Source organism: Panthera leo (assembly GCF_018350215.1).
Source record: "Panthera leo isolate Ple1 chromosome E1 unlocalized genomic scaffold, P.leo_Ple1_pat1.1 chrE1_random_Un_scaffold_57, whole genome shotgun sequence".
Classification (NCBI taxonomy): Eukaryota; Metazoa; Chordata; class Mammalia; order Carnivora; family Felidae; genus Panthera; species Panthera leo.
In genome coordinates this window covers 76,817-100,383 of record NW_024962228.1, presented here as the reverse complement: position 1 = coordinate 100,383, position 23,567 = coordinate 76,817, and the positions used below count along the sequence as shown (strand labels likewise).

Genomic DNA, 23,567 nt, shown 5'->3' with positions numbered 1-23,567 from the left:
CCTTCTCCTCTTGGCCATCCCTCCTGGACTGGATTTTCAAACACTAATATTCCTGACTCCATTTAGAAGTTAGATCTGACAACTGATCGTTTTACTGTAGTCTGATGCTTTCTGGCTCTGTGCTCCCACCACCCCCCTGTTCAGGGCATGCTCAGCAGTGTGTCTAGTGTCGTGTAGAAGAGTGGCTTCAGGGAAAAAGTAAGAAGAAAGTAAAACATTCACCTGCCTCAAACAGCTTGGGACTCAGGATGAAAACAGCAAGGACAAAAACGACAGCCACTGTAGCAGCAGCAGCAGCCTTTAGGGAGTGCTTCCTGTGTGCCAGCCCTTTGTGCTCAGAGTTTGACAGGGACTTGTTTCATTTAATCCTTATAGCCACCCTGTGAGGACCAGGGCCCTGTTTGCTTGCTCTGGCTAAACCATCAGAGGAAATGGGTGGTGGGGTTGCTGATTGTTTTCAGCGACAAAGTTCTGATGAAGATTGCCACTTCTCTGGCAGGGCTGAGTCTGGGCCCTTGAGGCTGAGCAAGAACACAGGCCTTATGAATGGCTGGAAACAGAGGCCCAAACTCCTTCCACATGTTCAGGAGGGAGGGGTGGTCTCAGAGCTGAAGCTCATTGAATCAGCGTGGCCCAGGCGCAGAAACTTCTGATGAGTCAGTCACTTTTAGCCACGGCGATCCGATCCGGGGAACCTGCCTTTGGTGGTAGGTCTTGGTGGGGGGTATTGTGGGGGGAATCACTGGTTCTCATGAAATCAACCTATGATTCACTAAGAGAGGAAAGGGGAACGGGCTCTCATGACTCCCCGGGCATGACTTCCTAAAGAACAGATCCCAGCGGCTTGTCTCATCCTCTGGGGTCATGGGCTGCCCATTCACCGGGAGGGGGCCTGCTGTTATTTATTTCCCATCTGGCAAGGCTTTCTATTGTGGCTACGAGAGTCAAGGGCTCCTAGGCAAATACATGCTAATTTGAGAGTGAATGGGTGGAAAAATGGATAGCCTGGGGAGAGTTTTCAAAAATAATTGGAGGTGCCCACACCTCCCATGGTCCTCTTCTCTAGTCTCACTCTTCCCGAGGTCTCCCCCTGCCTCTTCCCCCCAACCCCAGTGAAAACCGATGGCATTTATGTCTGGAATTACCCCCCTCGATGCTGATTCCCATGGAAACTTTGAGGAGGGAGACAGAGACCTAAAACATTTTGAGCTATGCTTCCAGTAAGGCAGTAAAGGTGGGGGGGGGGGGGGCGGCGGGGGGTGTGTGCTCACATCTGGCCAGGGAAAGAGCCACCACGAGCTGAGACATGGCCAGGCAGTCCTCGCAAGGGGAGGCCTCCTGGTTGCCTCGTGGATTCTGAACTGTGAGGTCCTCTGAGGCCAGCAGCTCCTGGCTACCTTCCTTCCATTATAGACAATGCGTGGCTGAGGGCTGCCCCAACTCAGAGGTGGCCTTGGTAGCTCAGGGCCAGGCCGGGAGCCACTGCTGTGATTCCCACGACACGGTCCTCGCGCTCGCTCGGTGAGAGTGTCAGTCAAGTCAGAGCCTGGGGCCCAGAGGTTCCTCATGGGCTGGTAGCGGCACCCCACTTGGGGAACTGTGGATTTGGGAAAAGCCTTTGAAAGTTAGACTCGAGCTCTGAGGAAGTCTGGGGCTTCCGGGATTCCACATGTGATGCTGGTGTTTTTAGGAGAACAGTGGAAGTTTAAATTGTCACAGGCACTGTTTCAATGCATTTGCATGTTTTATAATGGAACTCAATGCATAATTTGGAGACGTGAGCTCGGTTGCTTAAAAACACAAAATATAACTGATCCAGGCCAGTGCCTTTCAATGTGTTCCACTGTATATCTATGGAGCATCTCCTGTGAGCAAGGACTGGGGCTGGATGGGGCTGGTTGGGGCTGGACGGGGCTGGATGGGACTGGATGGGGCTGGACGGGGCAAGCCTCAAGAGGCTTATTAAAATCTATTGGGTGGCAGTGTTGTTAAGATAGATAGATGAACAATTGTAACGTTAGGAGTTACGAGTGAAGAAACAGGCTAAGAGGAGATGCATACTCTCCCAAGGCCACGTTAGCAGTGGTGACTCAACGAGGACCGCAGTCCACTGATTGCACGCTTCCCTCTTCTGTTAGCTCCCTCCACCCCCTGGTGAGGCCCTGAGATGGATATCGGTAAAACGTAATTTTTTAAAGAGGTAAAAGTACGTTACCATACAAGTGTAACACGCACATGTGCCAAAGATTTTATTCAGCTTAATTAATGAGGGAGTCAGGTTAAGTCAAAAGAAAATTCAGGGAAGGGAGGGGCGCCTGGCTGGCTCAGGGCATAGGACATGCGACTCTTGATCTCAGGGTTGTAAGTTCAAACCCCACGTTGGGTGGAGAGATTAATTAAAAATAATTTAAAACAATCTTTAGAAAATTCAGGGAAGGGAGATTTATAGTTGGTAGTTGAAAGGAACGCTGAAATCAGTTACCTAATATTTTCAAAATTGGTTAAAGGCAATAAAACCAGACAGAAATCATTTGCATCGCTGTTGGATAAGAACCATATACACTGTTATTATCAAGAATCATTTCTTTTTGTTTGTTTATTTTTATTTATTTTGGGAAAGATACAGAGAGCAAGCAGGGGAGGGGCAGAAAGAGAAGGAGACAGAATCCCAAGCAGGCTCCATGCTGTCAGCGCAGTGCCCCGTGCGGGGCTTGAACTCACAAACCATGAGATCGTGACCTGAGCTGAAATCAAGAGTCAGACACTTAACCGACTGAGCTACCCGGGCACCCCAAGAATCATTTCTATTGTTACTGGTTTTCTACAAGTTAACCTCTACTTTTATAGAGTTCTAAAATGTCCTAATCAATAGAAGTCAAACAAAGGTATGCACTCCTAGAAAATCAGATAATCCCTAAGTATGGTGGGTCTACTTGTCAACACTGGATACAACAGATAAAAATGGATAATTTTTCTTGACAATATTCTGTGTGTGTGTGTGTGTGTGTGTGTGTGTGTGTGTGTGTGTATGTGTGTGTATACACACATTTTCTGGGTATGTTTTGTCTAGGTGTTGGAAGGGAGTTCACACACGTTATAATAAAATAGACTTGAGACTTGCAGCTTGATAGGAAGTTTTGGGGGCATTGGGAAAACAATCTTTTTTTGATCAGGCTGATTTCCCTAAAAATAGATTTGCTGGTCTTACCAGCCGGGAGCAAAGGGACTACTTTAGGAAATTGGATGAAGGACCTGGGTCATGGAGAGGAATGTATCTTCCTCAGTATGTTCCTTACATTGGAAAAAGCCTTCCTGGGGACCACTGCGGAAGGGAGGAGGTTTACCTGGCTGAGCCCAGAAAGGCTGAACTAGGGGAAGCAGGGAGGATGAGAGCTTCCGCCCAAGCCAATGCCTGCGGTTTGCTTCCTGGCTAGGCTTCTCTGGGTTATTTCGATCTCTGTGGTGGCCTCTGCTCTTCCCCCTCCCTCCCCACACCCCAGGCTTTTCTCTGTCCCATGACAATGTGAAAACTGTTCACATTCGAATGGCCTTTTGTCATGTGCTGAGTGCTTCTCCTTCACCTCCCTGAATTCTTTGCACAAATCCTGTGAGGTGGGTGTTACCATTTCATAAAGGTTAACTGAGCAGCTCAGTTAGTCCTGGTACAGCTAGTAAAAGGAGCATTCAGAATTCAAATACAGGGGTGCCTGGGTTGCTCAGTCGGTTAAGTGTCCGACTCTTGATTTCGGCTCAGGTCATGATCTCGTGGTTCATGGGTTCAAGCCCCACATCGGGCTCTGCTCTGACAGCTCTGACATCGGGCTCTCCCTGCTTGGGTTTCTCTCTCTCCCTTTCTCTTTGCCCCTCCCCTGCTGTCTGTCTCTCTCTCTCTTTCAAGATAAATACATAAAAACTTTTTTTATACGTTTGTTTGTTTGTTTGTTTGTTTATTTATTTATTTTGAAGGAGAGTGAGAGAGACAGAGCACAAGCGCGGGAGGGGTGGAGAGAGAGGGAGACACAGAATCCAAAGCAGGCTCCAGGCTCTGAGCTGTCAGCACAGAGCCTGATTCAGGGCTCGAACCCACAGAGTGGGAGATCACGACCTGAGCTGAAGTCGGATGCTCAGCCGACTGAGCCACCCAGGTGCCCCTGAATATGAAAACTTAAAAATTAAAAAATAATTCAAATACAGGCCTTCCAACTCCAATTCCTGCTCTTCCAGCTTATCTCACTCAGCCTTTTCTGACATTTCTGGCATTCTCCCTGGACCATTCTACACCCTGACACCTTGATATATGTATTGGGAGTCTTGAGAGGGCTTCAGAAGATTTGCTTTGTCCTGGAAGGCCAGTGGAACACTGCCTGGCAGTGACCCCCACCACTGCCCCCCACCATATTTAGGCTGTGTGTTAATGTTAGTGCATCAGGGCCTGGGATCCCCACGTAGTGGCTGTGAATCCGTCGCACGAATAATTGGAGAGAGGGCACACTGCATTGCTCTGGGCCTCAGATTTTCCTGTGCACAATGTGGGTGTCAGACCAGTTGTTAATGAAAGCCTTTCCATCTGTTATGATCTGACACTGTGGGTCCATCTTGCTCCAAAGCTTGTCATCACTGGGGCCTCATCAGTGAGGGTGGCGGTGAGTTTCTCCTGACCTTTCTCGTTCTCTTTCCTCCTTACGAAACAGCCTGTGTTTGGTGAAGGTCTATGGTATGGTCAGACCTGCTGTGTGCATCTGAGAGCTATACATCTGAGCATTTGGGGAAGTTGGGAAGGATGGGGCAGGCCAGTTACCCTGTCAGGCCAAGTCGGTTGCTAACGCCTTTGTCTCCTTTGCAGTGTCCAACATCTGTACCACACGAGGCATCCACTCCTGCCAGGAGTGTCTGGCTGTGAGTCCTGCGTGTGCCTGGTGCTCAGATGAGGTAAGGAGAGGACATCTGACCTTCCTTCTTAACCCAGGCTTCGCTGCTTTTGTGCAGGAATGGACCCATAGGGTTATCTCCTCCCTGCTAAATACACAAGCCCCCGTGTCCCTTCTGAGCAGAACTAGAAGGAAGCCTTCAAATTGGTAGATGTCAACGTGAGCTGTCATGGGGTTGTTGCCGGGAACGCCGTCCAGACTCTGCGGTGTGACCCCCAGCACGAGCCAATGTGGTTAGGCTCCTGGCGTCACTGTAGCCATTGTCTCCCTTTGCCACACTTTGATTGCTTTTTTGTTGGGGTGGAGCACCCCGGGAAAGCAGGGTATCAAAAAGAGAGGCAGCAGAGGGTTATTGGTATAGAGGGGATGCTGGCATACAAACATCCTAGAGTTTTTAAAAGACCGGTAAAAGAAGAATCTTACACTTAACATGGCAGGGGTGGGGGACGTTCAGTCAGAAGATCTTTTCTCTTCCCTTTTCCTCTGTGATGTCTGGACCCCCACAGCTTTACCTGCTCCTCTCTCTCTTATTTTCCTCCTTCCTTCCCTCGCTTAGGTGTCAATGAGGGAAGGCGCTGGGCCCATTTGGTGAGGATACGAGGGTGACAGGAAAGGGTTAGCTGTGTCTAGGCAGAGGGTTTGTTGTGTCTGGGGCCCTAGGGAATGAGTGTGTCTGAGGGAATGGCTATGTTTGTGGCTGGGACGGGAATTTGGAGCTGGTGAGAGCTGGGGGGTGAGTGTGGCTGGAGGGAGTCCAGTGATTACAGACCGAGACTGAGTCATTGGCCTGGCCCCCGGCAGGTGTTTACCTGAACTCCTGGCCTGGCTGCTTCCCCACTACCTGAGGCGCCCTCTCTGTCACCACAGCACCTCTCTGCCCTCTGCAGTTTTCTGACTGCTCTAACCCAGCCTCCTCGTCCCTTTGCTTCTCTTCCTGATCTGCTGAGTTTCCTAAAAAGGCAACCTCCCTGGCAGGCTGGTGGGGGTGTGGGGAGAGAGAGTGGGAGCTGGGAGGCTGTGTTTATCCTTAGACAGGAGGACTGCCAGAGCTGCGGGGGCCAGCCCAACACACTACTTTGCCTCTGTACAGTTCAGCACAGGAACTGCTTCCAGAGGCAGCTGCCCAACATCTGGGCCACGTTGACTTCATTTAGCAAACGAAACATTCCCTGGGGCTGGGAGGGAGAGGTGGGGAGGGGGCGGGTGAATCCATCCTCCCTCCCCCCACCCCCATAGGTTCTCCACCCCTCTGGGCTGAGCTGGCTGCTCCAGTGTGATGGGGCCTCCTCCCTTGTCCTTTGCCATGTCCTCCTTCCCTTGGTTGCCATCATAATATCACTCAGCCGCTCTTGTAAGGAAGTTGGAATTCTGCAACAGAAGAAGGGAGAGCTGGATGGGGCGGATGCCTCCTTCTTGGATTGGATGGCCTGAAGCTGGCTGGAGCAGATGGGTAGCCAGGGGAGAAGCCCTAGTGTCACTCAAAGGATGCTCCCATCCCCTTTCCCTCCTTTTCAACCCAAAGTGAGAGAAAATGCAGGCAACTGTGGCCAAGAGGCATCTGGGGAAAAAGAAAACATATTCTTGGAGTGTCCGTCACCCCTTTTGCTCTGCATAAGGACATGCCCTGTAGCTGAGGTATGTTGAGGCCGAACCAGACAAAGCCCGTAGGTCATGTGACCAGATTTTGGAAATGCAAGTGCAGAATATTTATGGATGACCGTGGTGAATTTTGTCTCCTGGGGCAGACCAGGGGAGGATGGGGGGAGCGGGAAGGTGAGGGTAGGATCAAAGCGTAAGGTAGGACCTGCCTAGGAATGGTGGTGGTGGTGGGGGGGGATGGGGTGAGTCAGAGAGGAAATGAGTGTATCAAGGACCAAAGAAAACTAATGAGTAGAAGTAGAAGGTCCAATAAGATATTCTCTGGGAGAATGGAATATAAACAGGAAAGTGGGGGAGGCCAAGGGGTTAGAGAATGACTACAACTATCTCTGAGAAAGGGGGAGGAGGGGAGGAGAGATAGCGGAGGAGCCCAGTATGAGGCAAAGTGTGTCAGCCAGGGAGGAGTGGGGGTGTGGGAATCCCAGCCTGTAACCTGAACATGACTGCTGGTGGTGGTTGTTTTTTTGTTTTTTGTTTTTTTTTTTTGTCCGAGGGCTTCCCCTACACAGGCCAAGTTTAACTGCTGAAAGTGTCTTGGCTGTCGGCTTAAAAACCCAGAAGTGAACCATCTGGGCCATTTTGTATGTGACTTGTTGAATAATTGACCCTAGAGGGCCCTCTGCCTCTGCCTCCCTTACCTTAGCCATTGCAGGAAGGGTTGGCAGTGCCTGGAAAAACAACTGGTTGGGCTCAGCTTTCCCTTGGTCCTAGAGGACAGCAGCTCTGGGTGTGTATCACAAGTGTTTGGCCGGGTAATAGGAAAACATAGCCAAAGTGGATGAGTGCAGTTTTGGGTCCATCTGCACAGGGTGTGTTCCTGGAGGATTGGATACTGATACGGGTGGGGGCGGTGTACTGTCTCTGGGATGTGAATGTAACAAAGAGGCCAAGCTCCCCCAGAGATTCAACTCATGGTCTCGGCCTCCGTGGCGCCATGTTGGAATCTAGAACCTTCCAAACTTGCCTCGCTGTAAGAACCACCTGGGGTGCTTTTTAAATATCAAGGTTCCCCGGATGGATCCTGGACCTTTTGCACCAGCATGGGTTCTTATAGTAGCAAGTTTGGCAAATACTCCTGATCAAAGGGGCTGATCACTGGGGTCATGGTCGGTGGAGGTGGAGTTAAGGCAGCCAGCTAAAATTCAAGACACCCAGTAAAATTAGAATTAAATAACAAATAATTTTTAATGTAAGTATGTCCCAGATATTTGCTACATTTGGCAACTCTAAGTAGAGGGGAGGTACTAGAAATTCTTCTGTAGTCCTGAGTTTGCATCAGAAGGTGGACCAGCTGACACTCAGCCTGACAACCGAGGATGAAAGAAGAGGAATGGGTTTGGGTTTAGCTAAGTAGAAGACTCCAGTAGAGGTGACTTATTTTCTTCTCTGCATCTATCGGGGAAAGGTTTGAGGCTACTATTGAATTCTTTTTCAGTCGCATTATAATTTTGTTCTCACTTCTCTGCTGCTTTTTCTTTCTAGTTTTCTTTTAATCTGGAGGGTAAATGTTCATCTTGAGAGTTTTGCTAAATGTGTTATTGTAAAAATAAAAGGTATAATATTGAAAGTGTTCCCCTTCCCATAAACAATGGGGTATGGATACCAATAATCATAAACTAAAGTGCTTTTCTTTTCCTCTCCTTCTTTCTGTCCCTTCCACACTTTTGTCACTGTATGGTCAAGCGATTTCTTGTCCTCACTGGATGTCAATCAAGAAAACAATGTTAATTTATTTGGGTTGGAGGCATTTGGTAGAAAAGAGTCACCCTCTTTTTTTTTTTTTTTAACTTTATTTGAGAGAGAGAAAGAGAGCGAGAGAGACATTGTGCGTAGGGGAGGGGTAGGGAGCGAGAAAATCCCAAGCAAGCTCTGCTCTGCCAACGCAGAGCCTGACGTGGGGCTTAAACTCGTGAAACTATGAGATCATGATCTGAGCCAGAGCCGAGAGTTGGATGCTTAACCAACTGAGCCGCCCAGGTGCCCCCCAAACAGTCACCTTCTATTTGCATTTATTGGTTTATATCATATCAAAAGAGTTTGAGTATATTTGACTTCTGTTGAGATTTTTCATATTTTGAAAGCATTTCGTGCTCACAGTCTTATTTTATCCCCTGACCAAGCCTGTGAGAGAGGTAGGATAATGAGAGTTATTCATGCTGTACTTTTGCAGTTTCCAAATCAGGATGAATGGAGAATAGGACTAATAGCATGCATCAGTCTCCCAGGAGAGGGAGGGGATTCAGCTCACACAGCATGTGGGCTGGAACCTCCCACCCCTGTGCTCAGGATCTTCCCCTGGGTCTTGGTTATTTCTGTCCTTTTTGTGTCACATCCGGTATCACCAGGAACTGGAACTTTAACCTTCGTCCTCCCTCCTTTCAGTTTTTTTCTCTGAGTAACCTAGAGACGTTCCTTCTACCTTCCTAATCTGGGTTATTAAGAAAGGGAATGTTGCCCAAGTGTGTTGAGGTCACCACCTTGGTATCCTCCCGGGACAGGAGGCTCTCTGGGAGAGCGTGGCTGAAGGGCCCGCCTGTTATATTCCTGACCTCTGATGTCAGTGACCGCAGAAGGAGGGAGGGAGACAGTTTTTGTTTGTCAGTGTTTCTATTTCTAAGGAAATTCATAACAAACCATAAGGACTATCAGCAGGGCTTAGTACTTCAAACCTTCTCATAATAAGCACTGTCATATTGGGAAATGGGCACTCAAGAAACCCCGCCTTCAAGGGTGTAGCTTAAAGACCCACGAAGGCCTTGCTGCTCTCCTTCAGTTCCCTGGTCTCCCCTTTGCTCTCTCCTTTGGCAAATGTCTTAGTACTGGAAAGGGTCAGCTCCTCCGTGCATCTTGGTCTCTCCAGTCATTGCCTTTTTTGGAAGGTTTTCTCCCTGGGGCTTTGTGGGTAGCTGGGCTCAGAGATAAGGTAGGGAGCACTGTGAGCAGGAAGATGTTTCCTGGGGGAGAGGGGTTGGGAGAGATGTGCAGGGGCAGCCAGAGAAGATTGGGCACAAAAACTCCAAGTGCCCCTAAGTTCACTCCGCCATCTGTCCTTGGCCAGGGCTGGGAGCGGAGAGGACATTTTCATCTATCCCAGAGATTTGGAGGATCTGTGATGTCCCCGTTGGAATCTTTTGGGCCAAGAAGGTTAAGTCCTTTGCACTGTTTCCCACTGCTGATGTCATTTAATCACCTCATACTCATGAAGCTGAGAGGGAAAGAAGGAAGCTGCCAACTTCCAGAAGCTTTTTCCACTTTTTGCCTGGGCCAGGATGGTCCTCATTCCGTTTCTCTTAGTCTATTCAGGCAGCTATAACAAAAATACCATAGGGGGCCTGGGTGGCTCAGTCGGTTAAGCGTCCCTTGGTTTTGGCTCAGGTCATGATCTCACGGTTTGTGAGATCGAGCCCTGCATCAGGGCTCTCTCTCTCTTTCTCTGCTCCTCTGCCCCCCACCCCATGCTAACTCTTTCTTTCTCTCTCGAAATAAATAAATAAACTTAAAATACCACAGGCTGGATGGCTTGAGAACATTTATTTCCCATAATTCTGGAGGCTGAGAAGTCCAAGATCAAGGTACCAGCAAATTTTGTGCCATAGTGGCTGTCTTTTTGCTATGACATGGCAGAAGGGGCCAGGGAGCTCTCTGGGACCTTTTTTCTTAAAAAAAATTTTTTTTAATGTTTTATTTATTTTTGAGAGAGAGAGAGAGTGTGTGTGGGGCACAGAGAGAGGGAGACACAGAATCCGAAGCAGGCTCTAGGCTCTGAGCTGTCAGCACAGAGCCCGACACGGGGCTCGAACTCACGAACCGTGAGACCATGACCTGAGCCGAAGTCAGATGCTTAACTGACAGAGCCACCCAGGTGCCCCATGGGGCCTTTTTTCTAAGGGTACTACTCCCATCATGAGGGCTCCACCTCAAGACCTAATCACCTCTCAAGGCCCAACCTCCTAATACCTTGGGGGTTAGGGTTTAACATGTGAGTTCTGGGGGGGATACAGGCATTCAGTCTATAGCATTATTGGTTTCATGTTTCCCTCCACATGGGGAAGACTTTCAGTCTATCAGGCAAGGGCTGGGCATGAGAGGGAGAGAGACTTCAAGCATCAGGAGGAGTTTTAGGCTACAGAGTCCTGATTTTTTGAGTATGGATGGTTCCTTGTGGCCACATCCCTCCCTTGGCAATATGGCTACTAGTCACCTGCAGGGGCTAAGGAGGCAGAACATTATCTATCCTTCCCACACCAGCCACATCCCCATCCTGCATTCTGTTCCCTACCCGGGCCTTCTCATGTGTGACTCTTCCCAGGACCGTCGCTTCCACACTCCTGTTTCTCTGCCTTGTTCCTCACTCTATACAGAATTTAATACAAACTATCACTTTAAGAGGATAATTACAGTCAGATAATCTAGTTAGACCTCTCTTCTGCCATTCTTAGCTCTGTAACTTTGGGCAAGTTACTTAACTTCTCCAAGCCTTAGATGTCTTTCCTGCAAGATCGGGTTCCTCATTTGTGAAGCCTCCGGGCCTCAGGTTTTTCACTTAGAAAATAACAACAGTTCCAGCACGAGGGAACTGTAACCAGAGCTGTGTCCACATAAAGTGCGTGTCGCTGTGCGGGATATGCGGTGAGTTCTCAGTAAATGTTAACACCAGTTTTTCTGGGATATTGGTGCGGGCTGTTCAGCTGACTTCTGGAAATGGTTGTGAGAGGGAGTGGGTAGGGATGGGGGTGAGGATCGAGGGCCTGAAGGCCTAAATATTGTGAAATAGGTCCAGGGAAGGGCTTTCCGGCTTTCCGGCCAGTTCTCCCAACCTGGCAAGGAGCCCTCCTGGATCTGTGCCCACATTTAGTGCTGGCTAAATGTGCTGGACGTCAGAGCAGGAAGGAACTGAAAACACCATGTCACCTGACCCCCTCGTCCCACAGGTGAGGAAACTGAGGCTCAAAGGCGTGAAATGACTTATCTGGGGTCACGTGCTCATTAGTGGTAGACCTAGCATTGAGCCTGTTTCCTGATTTCTTTCCAGTGCAGCATGCCCCCCACTCAGTACTCCAGTGTAGACACACACAGAGCTTCCAAGGGCTGTGGGATATACGCCAGGGTTTTTGGAAGGGCGCTCAATGCCCTGTGTCCAGGGTAAGGGAGGAAGCTTAAAGTGATAGGGGAGGCTCTGGTCAGTGCCTGGCATCATGGGATTCGCCCCAGCTTGTGGAGTTTATTTATAACCGACTTATCCAGGAACTATTTATAGAGCATCTCATAACAATAGCTACCTTTTATTGAGCACTTATCCTCAGGCAGGCACTATACTCTGTGTTTCATGTGCATTGTCTTATTTAGTCCTGCATAACATCCCTGTGTGGGGCGCTATTATTATCTTCACATGACAGCTGAGGAATCGAGGCATGGAGAGCTTCCGTGACTCGCCCTCGGAGCCAGCTAGTAAGAGGCAGTGCTGAAGAGTCTCTGCCAGTCTACTCCTGTGCTCTGTACTTTATTTAATACATTGATGGTTGAGATCCTCTACATTGATTTCTGGGACTCACGTGCGGGTTGCATTTCTGTTTGAAAACTGCTGGTCTAGCAGGCATCCTACTCTACTGGCCCTCTTCCTAGCTATCAATCCACCAACAGGCGCTCACCCAGCATTTCCGGTACCTCAATTTTCCCCTTCTGTACAATGGGCTCTCTTAGGAGGGACCACCCGAGTTCATTTATGCTGGTTTAGCTCCGGAGTGCTGGGTAAACTCTAGGCTGTTGGGAGTTGGCAAAGCCTGGAGGACGCAGAGAGCCACATGGCTCTGACCACAGGGCCTCACCTTGGGCTCTTGTCTTACAGGCCCTCCCTCTGGGCTCGCCCCGCTGTAACCTGAAAGAGAATCTGCTGAAGGATGACTGTGCGTTGGAGTCCATCGAGTTCCCCGTCAGTGAGGCCCGCATCTTAGAGGCCAGGCCCCTCAGCGACAAGGGCTCTGGAGACAGCTCCCAGATTACTCAAGTCAGCCCCCAGAGGATTGCGCTCCGGCTCCGGCCAGGTAGGGATGGGGCTCTTTCTGGGGAGAGATCCCGGACAGATGGGCACAGGGTACAAGGTGGAGGCCTGAACCTTGGGGATGTAGCTCACAATGGAAATGGGGTGGGAAGAGAAGGATGTTGGGGGTGGTATGGGCAGGAGAACAGAAGAAAATGAAAGGTATTGGGACTTCAAATCAGAAAGATCTGAGTTTGAATCTTGACTGCCCCATATATTAGCTATCTGACCTTGCGCAAGTTACTTAACTCTTCTAAGATAGTAGGAACTGGAAAAAATGTTTATTTCTTCTTTTCCCAATGCTTGTTTTACCTAACTTATAGCTTTGTGTTGAGGCTCCGATGAGATACAAAATGAGAAAGTAATCTGTAATTGTAAGCCCCCTTTCCAGGTAAGATTAGGGCAAAGGCATGGCAGCAGATAAAATAGGGGCAGGAGACTTTCGGGGGACAAGGATTAGGCTGAGACAGGCTTTTTGAAGCATTGATTTAGACTCTCCAATTACATCAAGAAGAATTTTACCAAATACCCTCTTCATGCAAGGCATGTGTTAGGTGCTAGGGGGTTCAGAGGAGGGTGGGACATAGTTCGTGCCTTTTACAGAGTTGAAAGTGTTGTGACTGCCAAAACCTCTGTGACCCTTGGGACCTAGAGGGTTAGACAGATGGGCATTTAGAAAGGGTGGAGAATTTTAGGTGGAAAAAAAAAAAAGAGGTTAAAATAAGAGGATTGGGGTGCCTGGGTGGCTCAGTTGGTTAAGGATCCCACTCTTGATTTTGGCACAGCTCATGATCTCACGGTTGTGGGATCAAGCCCCGTGTTTGGCTCAGCGTGAAACATGGAGCCTGCTTGGGTCTCTCTCTCTCTCGCTCACTCTCTCTCTCTTTCTCTCTCCCTCTGCCCCTCCCCTGCTCATTCTCTAAATAAATAAATAAATAAATTAATTAATTAATTAATTAATTAATAAAATAAGAGGATCAAGAATTGTAAGAGGAATAGAATTAGGGGGAGAAGAGAAAGGACCAGGGCTTTCCAGTCTGGTTTGATCAAGAAGTTACTCAATCCCAACTGTGTCCAAATCCACTTATTAAGTCTTAGAGCGGGAAAAGGAGAAAAACAAACATCCTCTTGCCTTCCAGATGATTCGAAGATTTTCTCCGTCCAAGTCCGGCAGGTGGAGGATTACCCTGTGGACATCTACTACTTGATGGACCTGTCTTACTCCATGAAGGATGATCTGTGGAGCATCCAGAACCTGGGCACCAAGCTGGCCTCCCAGATGCGCAAGCTCACCAGTAACTTGCGGATTGGCTTTGGGGCTTTTGTGGACAAGCCTGTGTCACCGTACATGTATATCTCCCCACCAGAGGCCCTCAAAAACCCCTGCTATGAGTAAGTCCCTCTCCGAGAAGCCAGGGCAGCATCACTTGCCATTGTCTCAGGCAGGTGCAAGTCCTGTTGCCTGTTTCTAGCTCTGGGGTAGATTCGTTGGCTGCCGTCTGGCCAAATCCTGTCTGTTTTCTACCTTGGTCTTCCTGTCTGGCAAGTGAGCTGGCCTGTTGATCCGGAGCATTGTGGCAGTAGAATCCAAGGCTGTTTGGAGTGTAGTAACTGCCAAAATCTTTGTGACTCTTGGGAAGAGGATTAGACAGATGGGCATTTAGAAAGGGTGGAGAATTGGGGCGCCTGGGTGGCTCAGTCGGTTGAGTGTCCGACTTTGGCTCAGGTCATGATCTCACAGTTTGTGGGTCTGAGTCCTGTGTCGGGCTCTGTGCTGATAGCTCAGGGCCTGGAGCCTGCTACGGATTCTGTGTCTCCCTCTCTCTCTGCCCCTCCCCGGCTCGCACTCTGTCTCTCTCTCTCTCTCAAAAATAAAACATTAAAAAAAATTCAAAAAAAAAAAAAAAAAGAAAGGGTGGAGAATTTCCAGAAAGAAAACTCATCAGCTTCTTGGTCTTGTTACAAAGAAGTAGGAGACAAGAGAAAACGAGAGGGAAAGGAGATAAAAAAGTAGAGAGACATTTATGGATGAATAAATAGAGGAATTATAATTTCGGAAGGATTGATTCCATTGTCTCCTCATCATCAAGGTTATGAGTACTACAGAGTTAATATGCAAGGGGGATTAAGTCCTGGAGGAATATAAAAAGAGTGGAAATGATATTTACTGACCTCTCTAATAGTCTGAAAATTGATATGTGTGTTTCTGTTGACACTTTGGCTTATAACTGAATGGCTTATTTAATTGGTAAAGACCCTGAACATCCATGGAGTGTAATCATTTCAAAGGATGGTTACTGAGCCAGACAATGGATGAATTTACCTTTTCGTTTTCAGAGTTATACGAGGTACCCTTTTGACTTTCTGTCTGGGTTGTTAAGTTCCCCAGTAAAGATGTCAGCCATCAGTTAAACTGTTGGTTGGTTTAGTCTGCTGCAGATCTATCAATTTGTTGGTGGTTCACGGATATGAAGTTGTTGATGAGCTTTTGCTTTATTGTTGTGTCAGTGTTACCTTGGAGAGGTGTTAAGTCCAAGGTGATGGTAACAACTGGAGCCTCACTCTGATATAAGCGCTTTCCATGAGTCAACTCATGGAAGCCTCACAATAACTCTTAGGAGATATGACCTATCATTTTGACCCTCTCATTTTGACCTATCATATGACAGTCTCATGGCTAGTAAGTGGAGGAGCTGGGACTTGAACCCAGGCAGACTGGTTCCATAGCTCACTATCTTATCTTGGAGGCCAGCTGGAGGCAAAGCCACCATGATGACTTGGGTCATTAGAGGGGTTTGGAGTCTGAACAGTCTGGGTAGTGGCGGTTGTATGGAATCGGCCTGGGCCTTGTGCTACCCATGCTTGTCTCCCCCTTTCTCCCTCTTACTCCTCATGCAGCCTTTTCCAGTTAGGGTTTCTGCTTCAATTATCTCCCTCCCTCCACCAGTATGAAGAACACCTGCTTGCCTATGTTTGGCTACAAACATGTGCTGACACTAACTGACCAGGTGACCCGCTTCAATGAGGAAGTGAAGAAGCAGAGTGTGTCGCGGAACCGAGATGCCCCAGAGGGTGGCTTTGATGCCATCATGCAGGCTACAGTCTGTGATGTGAGTTTGGACGGCAGGGAGTGGCGGGTGTGGTTGGCGTAGATTAAAATGGGGAAGAAGGTGGTCCAACTGTGGGGGTTTCTGTGCGAAATAAGAGAGAGGAACAAAGAGTTTTGTATAGTATGAGCAGCACATTTCTCCTGTTATGCAGCCTTTGTTTGTATCGTTCCCTGGCCAGAGCAGACGTTTTTCTGAACCTCAGTGATCCCAGATGTTTTCTGGGAAGAGCATCTTCCCACCTTTTCTAGAAGGGTGTCAGAGTCAAGGCTGGATGAACCTTAGCAAAGCGGGCAGGTGTTCAGTTGGGATTTCTCTAGCCCAGCCCGGGCTCGTACTTGCCGGTGGCTTTCTAGATGGGCCATGTGATTATCACTGGAAAAGTTATATTTGGAGTTGAAGTAGGTGTCTTTCAGCTGCCTGAACTAATCAGCTGAGACTCTTTTCCTAAGAGACAGAAACCTTCAACTTGGAAAAGCTCTGGCTTGTGTTCTGAGGACTGGGACTGAGGCCCCTCTTCGAGACGACTTGTTCAGCCCTTCACGCGTGGAAGTCCTTGGATCTTTGTTTTCTACCAATGATGTGGCTTAAGTTGCTTTCTCTCTTTTGCTTTTTTTTTTTTTTAACAGGAGAAGATTGGCTGGAGGAATGATGCCTCCCACTTGCTGGTGTTTACCACTGATGCCAAGACCCATATTGCACTGGATGGAAGGCTGGCAGGCATTGTCCAGCCCAATGATGGGCAGTGCCACGTTGGCAGTGACAACCATTACTCTGCCTCCACTACCATGGTGAGATTCTTGGTACCACCTATGGTCCCAATTCACTCTGGCCAAGGCTGCCCTAACCCAGGCAGAGTCTTTGTGTGAATGTGGAAATGGCGGCACTTCCCCTGGGCAGGGTGCAAGGCTTGTTTCAGCCTGTCCTCCCGCTGCCCCCCATACCAACTGGACACCCTCACCCCCGGTACGGCCTGCACAGCCATTATAAGTGGTCCTGGCTGTGGCATTGTCGCCACCACCTCCCCTGCCTCCAGCAGCAGAAGCAACAGCAGCAGCAGCAGCATGGCATCCAGAATGGACCCAAAGGACTTTTGCAGGTCCAGCTGGGAAGCGGGCCTTCCTGTCTACTGTGCACAGATTAGCCTCTTCTTGGAATACCGCGCTCACTTGTGATTATTGGAAGAAGACAGAGGAAAAAGAGACAAAGATCATCTGAAGAATGGCGATCTGTTCCTGTGAGGAAAGGTTAAAGGGACAAAAAGGAAGAAGGTGAAAGGATGATGTAGCTGATACAGAAGACGACTTCTTCTAAGTTGTTTTCTATGGCCTTAGTAGGTCAAGTAACAGGAGAGGAGTTAAGTGGCTGTAAGCCAGGAAGAAATGTAAGACCCTCAGAATACTGATACCTGGGCATCTGGGGGGAGGTGTGAACTCTACGTCTCTTAAAGACAGTATAGCCCCTCCTTGTCTAGGTGGCTTAACGGTACACCTGTGTAAAGGCGGGAGTTCCTCGCCCCCCCCCCCCCGCCCCCGCCCCCAAGCTGGATGATCTCATGAGTTCTCTGCAAGGTCTAGGATCCCAGGGACATGTTCGCAGTTCACCAGCATCCCCATTGTGGCTTGGGTTCTTTGGTGTCAGCCATGTCCAAGTGGGCAGGACCGGGCACTGGGTGAGTCAGTAATCATTGACACCTAATGTACGCAAGGCACCTTACCAGGGGCTGAGGGGGATAAAGGGACTACGTAAGGTCCTACCCTTTTTGGTTTAGTTGAGGAGACGTGCTACCAAGAATACAAGATGCATGATTGATTAGTGTGCAGTGGGGTAGCACGCTCAATAAGGGCTTTAGGTATTCAAAGGGGGAAAGCTCATCATGAACTGGGATAGTCAAGGAAGGACTCCCAGAGAAGGTGGGACCTGAGCTGGGTCCTAAGGAAGGAGGAGGGTTACCAGAAAGAAGGCCAGTCCATGGCGGGGAGGGGGGGGGCAGCTCAGTGGTCAGCGGAAGAGGGAGAGAGGTGTATGCCGTGTGGACCAGAAGGCTGAGACCACGTTGGGGAGGATTACACACGCCAGGCTGAGGCGTTTGTCAGTAGTTGCAAAACAAGAAGAAGCTTCAAAATGGGGCTTGACACATGCTGGATGGAGAGTAGGGAGACTCGGAGTTCTGCCTTGCAGCTCCCTCCTTCCTTCCCGCTCGTCACCCGCCCCTCTCTCCTCGGAGCCCCAACATTCCCTTGCGATGCCCCTCTCTGCACTTCGCTTTGTGTCGTATGTACCTGGCTTCGGCACTAGACTCTGAGCTCCTTGGCAGCAGAGACTGTAATATGTGTATCACTCAATAAATGTTTGTTAAGCGAATTAGTGGGGGGAAAAAACGAGGCCTGACAACTAACTGGTGTGAATGCATCAAAGTCCAGTAGGAAGAAAGATGCTTGGTTTCCTTTCTTCCTTTCTTTCTTTCTATGCTTATTTATTTTATTTAAAAAAATTTTTTTTAGGGGCGCCTGGGTGGCGCAGTCGGTTAAGCGTCCGACTTCAGCCAGGTCACGATCTCGCGGTCCGTGAGTTCGAGCCCCGCGTCGGGCTCTGGGCTGATGGCTCGGAGCCTGGAGCCTGTTTCCGATTCTGTGTCTCCCTCTCTCTCTGCCCCTCCCCCGTTCATGCTCTGTCTCTCTCTCTCTGTTCCAAAAATAAATAAAAAACGTTGAAAAAAAAAATTTTTTTTTTAATGTTTATTTATTTTTGAAGGAGAGAGAGACAGTGTGAGCGGGGGAGGAGCAGAGAGAGAGAGAGAGAGACAGAATCGGAAGCAGGCTCCAGGCTCTGAGCCGTCAGCACAGAGCCCGACGCGGGGCTCGAACTCACGGACCGTGAGATCATGACCTGAGCCGAAGTCGGATGCTCAACCGACTGAGCCACCCAGGCACCCCTATGCTTATTTATTTTAAACGTTTTATTTATTTTTGAGAGAGAGAGGGAGAGAGAGCGCGCACGTGCGCATGCATGGGTGGGGTAGGGGAGAAAGACGGAGACAGAGGATCAGAAGTGGGCTCTGTGCAGACAGCAGCAAGCCTGATGAGGGCCTTCAACTCACAAACCGTGAGATCATGACCCCGTCAACCAACTGAGCTGCCTGGGTTCTCTTTAATGTTTATTTATTTATTTTGAGAGAAAGAGAGAGCACACGCAGTGTGCAGGGAGGGGCAGAGAGGGAGGGAGGGAGCGAGAATCCCAAGTAGGCTCCACGCTGTCAGTGCAGAGCCTGATGCGGGGATCAGTCTCATGAACTGTGAGATCATGACCTAAGCCAAAATCAAGAGTCAGACACTCAACCAACTGAGCCAGCCAGGTGCCCTGAGATGCTTGGCTTTGACCAGCCTTTGCCTCTTCATCTGTCCCTGGAGTTCACAACTGGGTTTGTGTTGCCACTTAGTCCATTGCCTCACACTGATCATGGCGTGAAAAGGTTTCAGCACCACCACCGTCTGGGCCACAGCCCAAATCAGCCAAGTTCTAAGGTGTAGAATTCAGGTGAATTCTTAACTGACTTCCACATCCTCCCGTTTTACAGGATTATCCCTCTCTGGGGCTGATGACCGAGAAGCTATCCCAGAAAAACATCAATTTGATCTTTGCTGTAACGGAAAATGTAGTCAGTCTCTACCAGGTGACTGTGCCTTCAGGGATTTCGGGAGTGGGGTCTGTATTGGGTGGAGCCGTCTCTGGGAACCCAGGCACACTAGCACGGGCCATGCTTCCCAACCGGGAAAGCCCCTCCTCCAGCCTATTCCCAGGGGCAAATGGTTCCTTTTTATGGTCTCTCTCCTCCAACCTTGAACCTCACGGGATGGGTGTGTTGGTGTTTGTGGTGCTGGAGGGGAGTAATTTATTGGGGGAGAGGGGTGTGAGAAGTTCTTTATAATTTTTCTCAGGGCTGCAAAACTGCTAGGTTTGTTCCTGGAAGTGACAAGTAAAATATCCCATCCTTCCCTCAATCTTCGTTTCAAGACCCTCATTCTGATTTGGGGAGGGCTTTTGAGATCACCCTCTTCATTTAGTCAGCCTTGCACATCTCTCTGTCTTACCTTCTAGAACTATAGCGAGCTCATCCCAGGGACGACAGTGGGGGTTCTGTCTGCCAATTCCAGCAACGTCCTTCAGCTCATTGTTGATGCTTATGGGGTAAGTGTCTCGCACTGGGGTTGGGTCTGCTAAGAATCCACCTCACTCGGCATTCCCCAGGAGGGAACGCAGATTTTGGAGTCCTGGATGTGAGTCCACGATGCAGCCTTCACTGCCTTCCTCTTATTCTTCTAGAGGCTGGCTGATGGCCAGCACTGGGAGGAATGCAGCCTTCTGAGAGGGAAATGGCTCAGAAAGAATTGCCAGGGAGTGTCAGGAGCAGTGGGTGGAAGAGCTTAGAGAAGGTGGAAAGGAAAGAGAGGTTGGGGGTGGTGATGAGGAAGGACAGGGTGAGGGATAGGGCTCCAACAATAGAGAGAAGAGGGAGCTGAGCCAAGGGGAAGATGAGGTTGGTTAAAAATTAGGTAAAAAAAGCTACTATCCAAGGTGACCAGTGCTAGCCCTCCCTTTTTGCATGTCTCTGAGGCTTGCAGGAGGGTGTGGCTGGTTTAGATTTTACCCAGATTCAACTAGACACCAGGGGGCACAGAGAGAGAGAGAGGAGCAGACCTTGGGCAGGAAATATTGTAAGAAATAGGCTCCTAAGGATGCTCTCCTCTGGCAGCTTGTAAGCAAACCCCAGCACCCAGCACTGCCGCGGTGAGTCCATGGCCACCTGGTATTTTACTTGGGGTGGAATTGGTTCCTGTCTACTTCCTCTCGGCTCATCTCCTTAACCTTCTTTTGCCCCCTTTCTGCTCAGAAAATCCGCTCTAAAGTAGAGCTGGAAGTGCGGGACCTCCCCGAGGAGCTGTCTCTATCCTTCAACGCCACCTGTCTCAACAACGAGGTCATCCCTGGGCTCAAGTCTTGTGTCGGACTCAAGATTGGAGACACGGTGAGGTGGGCTGGGCTGGGCAGGGGCTGAAGCTTCAGCTCTGACCCTGGCCTTTGCCCCTGAGCGTCTGTGGGCACCCTTCCATTCCTCCCCTGCACCTTCTTCCCGAAGGTCATTACAAGTTGGATATAACGGAGCTGCCAACCTTTTCCTCTGACTCCTGTTGTCTAAACTTCTCCGCTACGTGGAGATTTTTAAAAAACTTGCGTTTAGCTTACCTCTGTTTGTTTATGCACAGCTGATTGCAAATGAAAATATTTCTTACCTTTGGCCCAGTCTCCAGCCTCCCCTAAGGTAATACCTGTCTTTCCTCTACAATGTGAAATGGCAGTCACATCTACCGATAGTTGCTGAGCGCCAACTTTGTGCCAGGCATCATTCGCTGCTGGAGATTCAACAGCAAATGGAACAGGCAAAAATACCAAATACCCACTGTCATAGACTTCCAGAACGCAAATGTTCATTTTGCCTCTCAGGTCCCTCTGTGGCCTCTATGGCTTTCTTTCCTTACTGGTTCTCTTCTGCTTCTGCCGATGGGGGGAGGGGTTGGTGAAGAGGGAGGGAAGCAGAAAGGGGGATAGCTATATCTCTATCACCGGTATCATCTGTATCTCTATCATTTCTGTATCTAGGTCCATCCATCTGTCCGTACACCTATCTATATTCTAGAACATGTGCACATATCCTGTCTAAGAAATATTGGCCGGAAAGGTGTTTGACTGCACAAGTGATGATGTACTATATGGAAATTAAACAGTAGATCCTGAGCCTTTGGTCACTGTGTGGCATCGTGTGGTGCCATATAGTGCTTTGTGTGTCTGGCTGACTGACCTTGTGTATAATCAGTCCAGCTGGCTTCATTGGCCAGAGAAGAATTTTTTTATAAGATCACAGGTTCTGTTCTGCTTGAGCTGGCTTATTTCACAGGTGGAATTAAAACACACACACACACACACACACACACACACACACACATATCCAGGGGCACCTGGGTGGCTCAGTTGGTTGAGCATCCAACTTCAGCTCAGGTCATAATCTTGTAGTTCGTGAGTTCGAGCCCCACCTCAGGCTCACTGCTGTCAGTCTGTCAGCGCAGAGCCTGCTTCAGATCCTCTGTCCTTCTCTCTGCCCTTCCCCCACTTGCAGTCTCCCAAAAAATAGATATATATATAAAAAAAAACCAAAACCAACCTCTCTCCTGACTGTAAATTATGTCTGTGCACCCAACCAGATACAACTGGACAACTGTCCCCAGGCTTTTCTTTTTGCTTTGCAGACCTTGGTCATTTGGAGGCTGAGGAACTCCAGGTTGCTGGGGGATGAGACACCCAGTTTGGATATTCCCGGGCGGGGCAGGGCGGGGCAGGGCGGGGCAGGGCGGGGCTTCTTTCCCTCCAGGGCTGGAGTGATAACAGGGTGCGCCTGTGTTTGAATGCGGTCTTCCTTTCCACCCAGGTGAGCTTCAGCATTGAGGCCAAGGTGCGAGGCTGCCCGCAGGAGAGGGAGAAGTCCTTCACCATCAAGCCTGTAGGCTTCAAAGACAGCCTCACCGTTCAGGTCACCTTCGACTGTGACTGTGCGTGCCAGGCCCATGCTGAGCCTTACAGCCGCCGCTGCAACAATGGCAACGGGACCTTTGAGTGTGGGGTGTGCCGCTGCGGGCCCGGGTGGCTGGGGTCCCAGTGCGAGTGCTCCGAAGAGGACTACCGCCCCTCGCAGCGGGAAGAGTGCAGCCCCCGGGAGGGCCAGCCCGCCTGCAGCCAGCGGGGCGAGTGCCTGTGTGGCCAGTGCGTCTGCCACAGCAGTGACTTTGGCAAGATCACGGGCAAGTACTGCGAGTGTGATGACTTCTCCTGCGTCCGCTATAAGGGGGAGATGTGCTCAGGTGAGTGAAACTGCACACCCTCCCGCCCCTGTACCCGCGCACGCTCGCTCGCACATCCACAGCCTCTGGAAACTTAGGCCGGGGCTTAGGTGGGCACAGGAAGGCCCAGCAGGCAGAGCCGAGGGGATGGTCCTTCCACTCCAACGGCAGAAGACAGGAAGGAGGTTCTCTGTAATTCCGCTCTGCTCCCCGCGTCCTTGCTCCTGGGGTACACAGCGGAAGGGAGCCTCTGCTCTCCTGGAGCATGGGAACGAGTGGGGGAGCCTGAAGGTGAAGACCGTTATTTTCTTTTCTTCCACCTGCCATCCTGCTAATACTTTAAATCACTGGCTCTTGATCATTTCAAGGATGCGGAACAACTCCCTTTTTAGGTTAAAAAAAAAAATCTCTGGCTGCTGGTAATTAGATGTTTAGTAGTTACAGATTCGGAAACTGCATGGTATCAGAATGCGTAGTAAAGTTGGTAGTAATTATTTTACATGAATTTGTCTTTTCATGACAAGACTTGGAAAATAGTAAAAAAGCAAGGCAATGGAGCACGTTTAACAGCCAATACACTCGGAACAATGAGTGGAAAATCATAAGCTCTTTTTACACGCTGGCACTATTTTGTTATCGCTATTGGCACTATAACGTTTTGGATTCTAGATCTGTGCTGTCAGATATAGTAGCCCCGTGTGGCTATTTATTTGTAAATTAGTCACATTGAATTATAACTTAAATAAAATTTAAATAAATTTAAGTTAAATGAAAAATGAGGGGCGCTTGGGTGGCTCAGTAGGTTAAAGCTCTGACTGCACTGCCAGGGTGTTGACTGCATAGAGCCCGCTTGGGATTCTCTCTCTCTCTCTGCCCCTCCCCCATTGGAGGTTTTTTTTTTTTTTCCTCTCTCTCAAATGAACTTAAAAAAATTTAAAAAATAAAT

The 23,567-nt window shown here is 49.3% G+C and overlaps 1 protein-coding gene across 18 annotated transcripts in view; it reads left to right on the top strand.

Annotated features, from left to right (window-relative positions):
* LOC122212783 (integrin beta-3-like) overlaps positions 1–23,567 on the top strand; it is a 77,192-nt gene that overhangs the window by 12,811 nt on the left and 40,814 nt on the right. For all 18 annotated transcript variants that reach the window (XR_006199311.1, XR_006199310.1, XR_006199317.1 and 15 more), the window contains exons 2-10: positions 4,844–4,929; positions 12,433–12,628; positions 13,764–14,016; positions 15,572–15,734; positions 16,361–16,522; positions 19,309–19,404; positions 19,830–19,919; positions 20,623–20,757; positions 22,213–22,642. Coding sequence is in view for 10 of the 18 variants with exons in the window: in XM_042926752.1 (XP_042782686.1) it covers positions 4,844–4,929; positions 12,433–12,628; positions 13,764–14,016; positions 15,572–15,734; positions 16,361–16,522; positions 19,309–19,404; positions 19,830–19,919; positions 20,623–20,757; positions 22,213–22,642 (1,611 nt within the window). In the remaining 8 variants the exon portion in view is untranslated. The remainder of the gene's footprint in view (positions 1–4,843; positions 4,930–12,432; positions 12,629–13,763; positions 14,017–15,571; positions 15,735–16,360; positions 16,523–19,308; positions 19,405–19,829; positions 19,920–20,622; positions 20,758–22,212; positions 22,643–23,567) is intronic.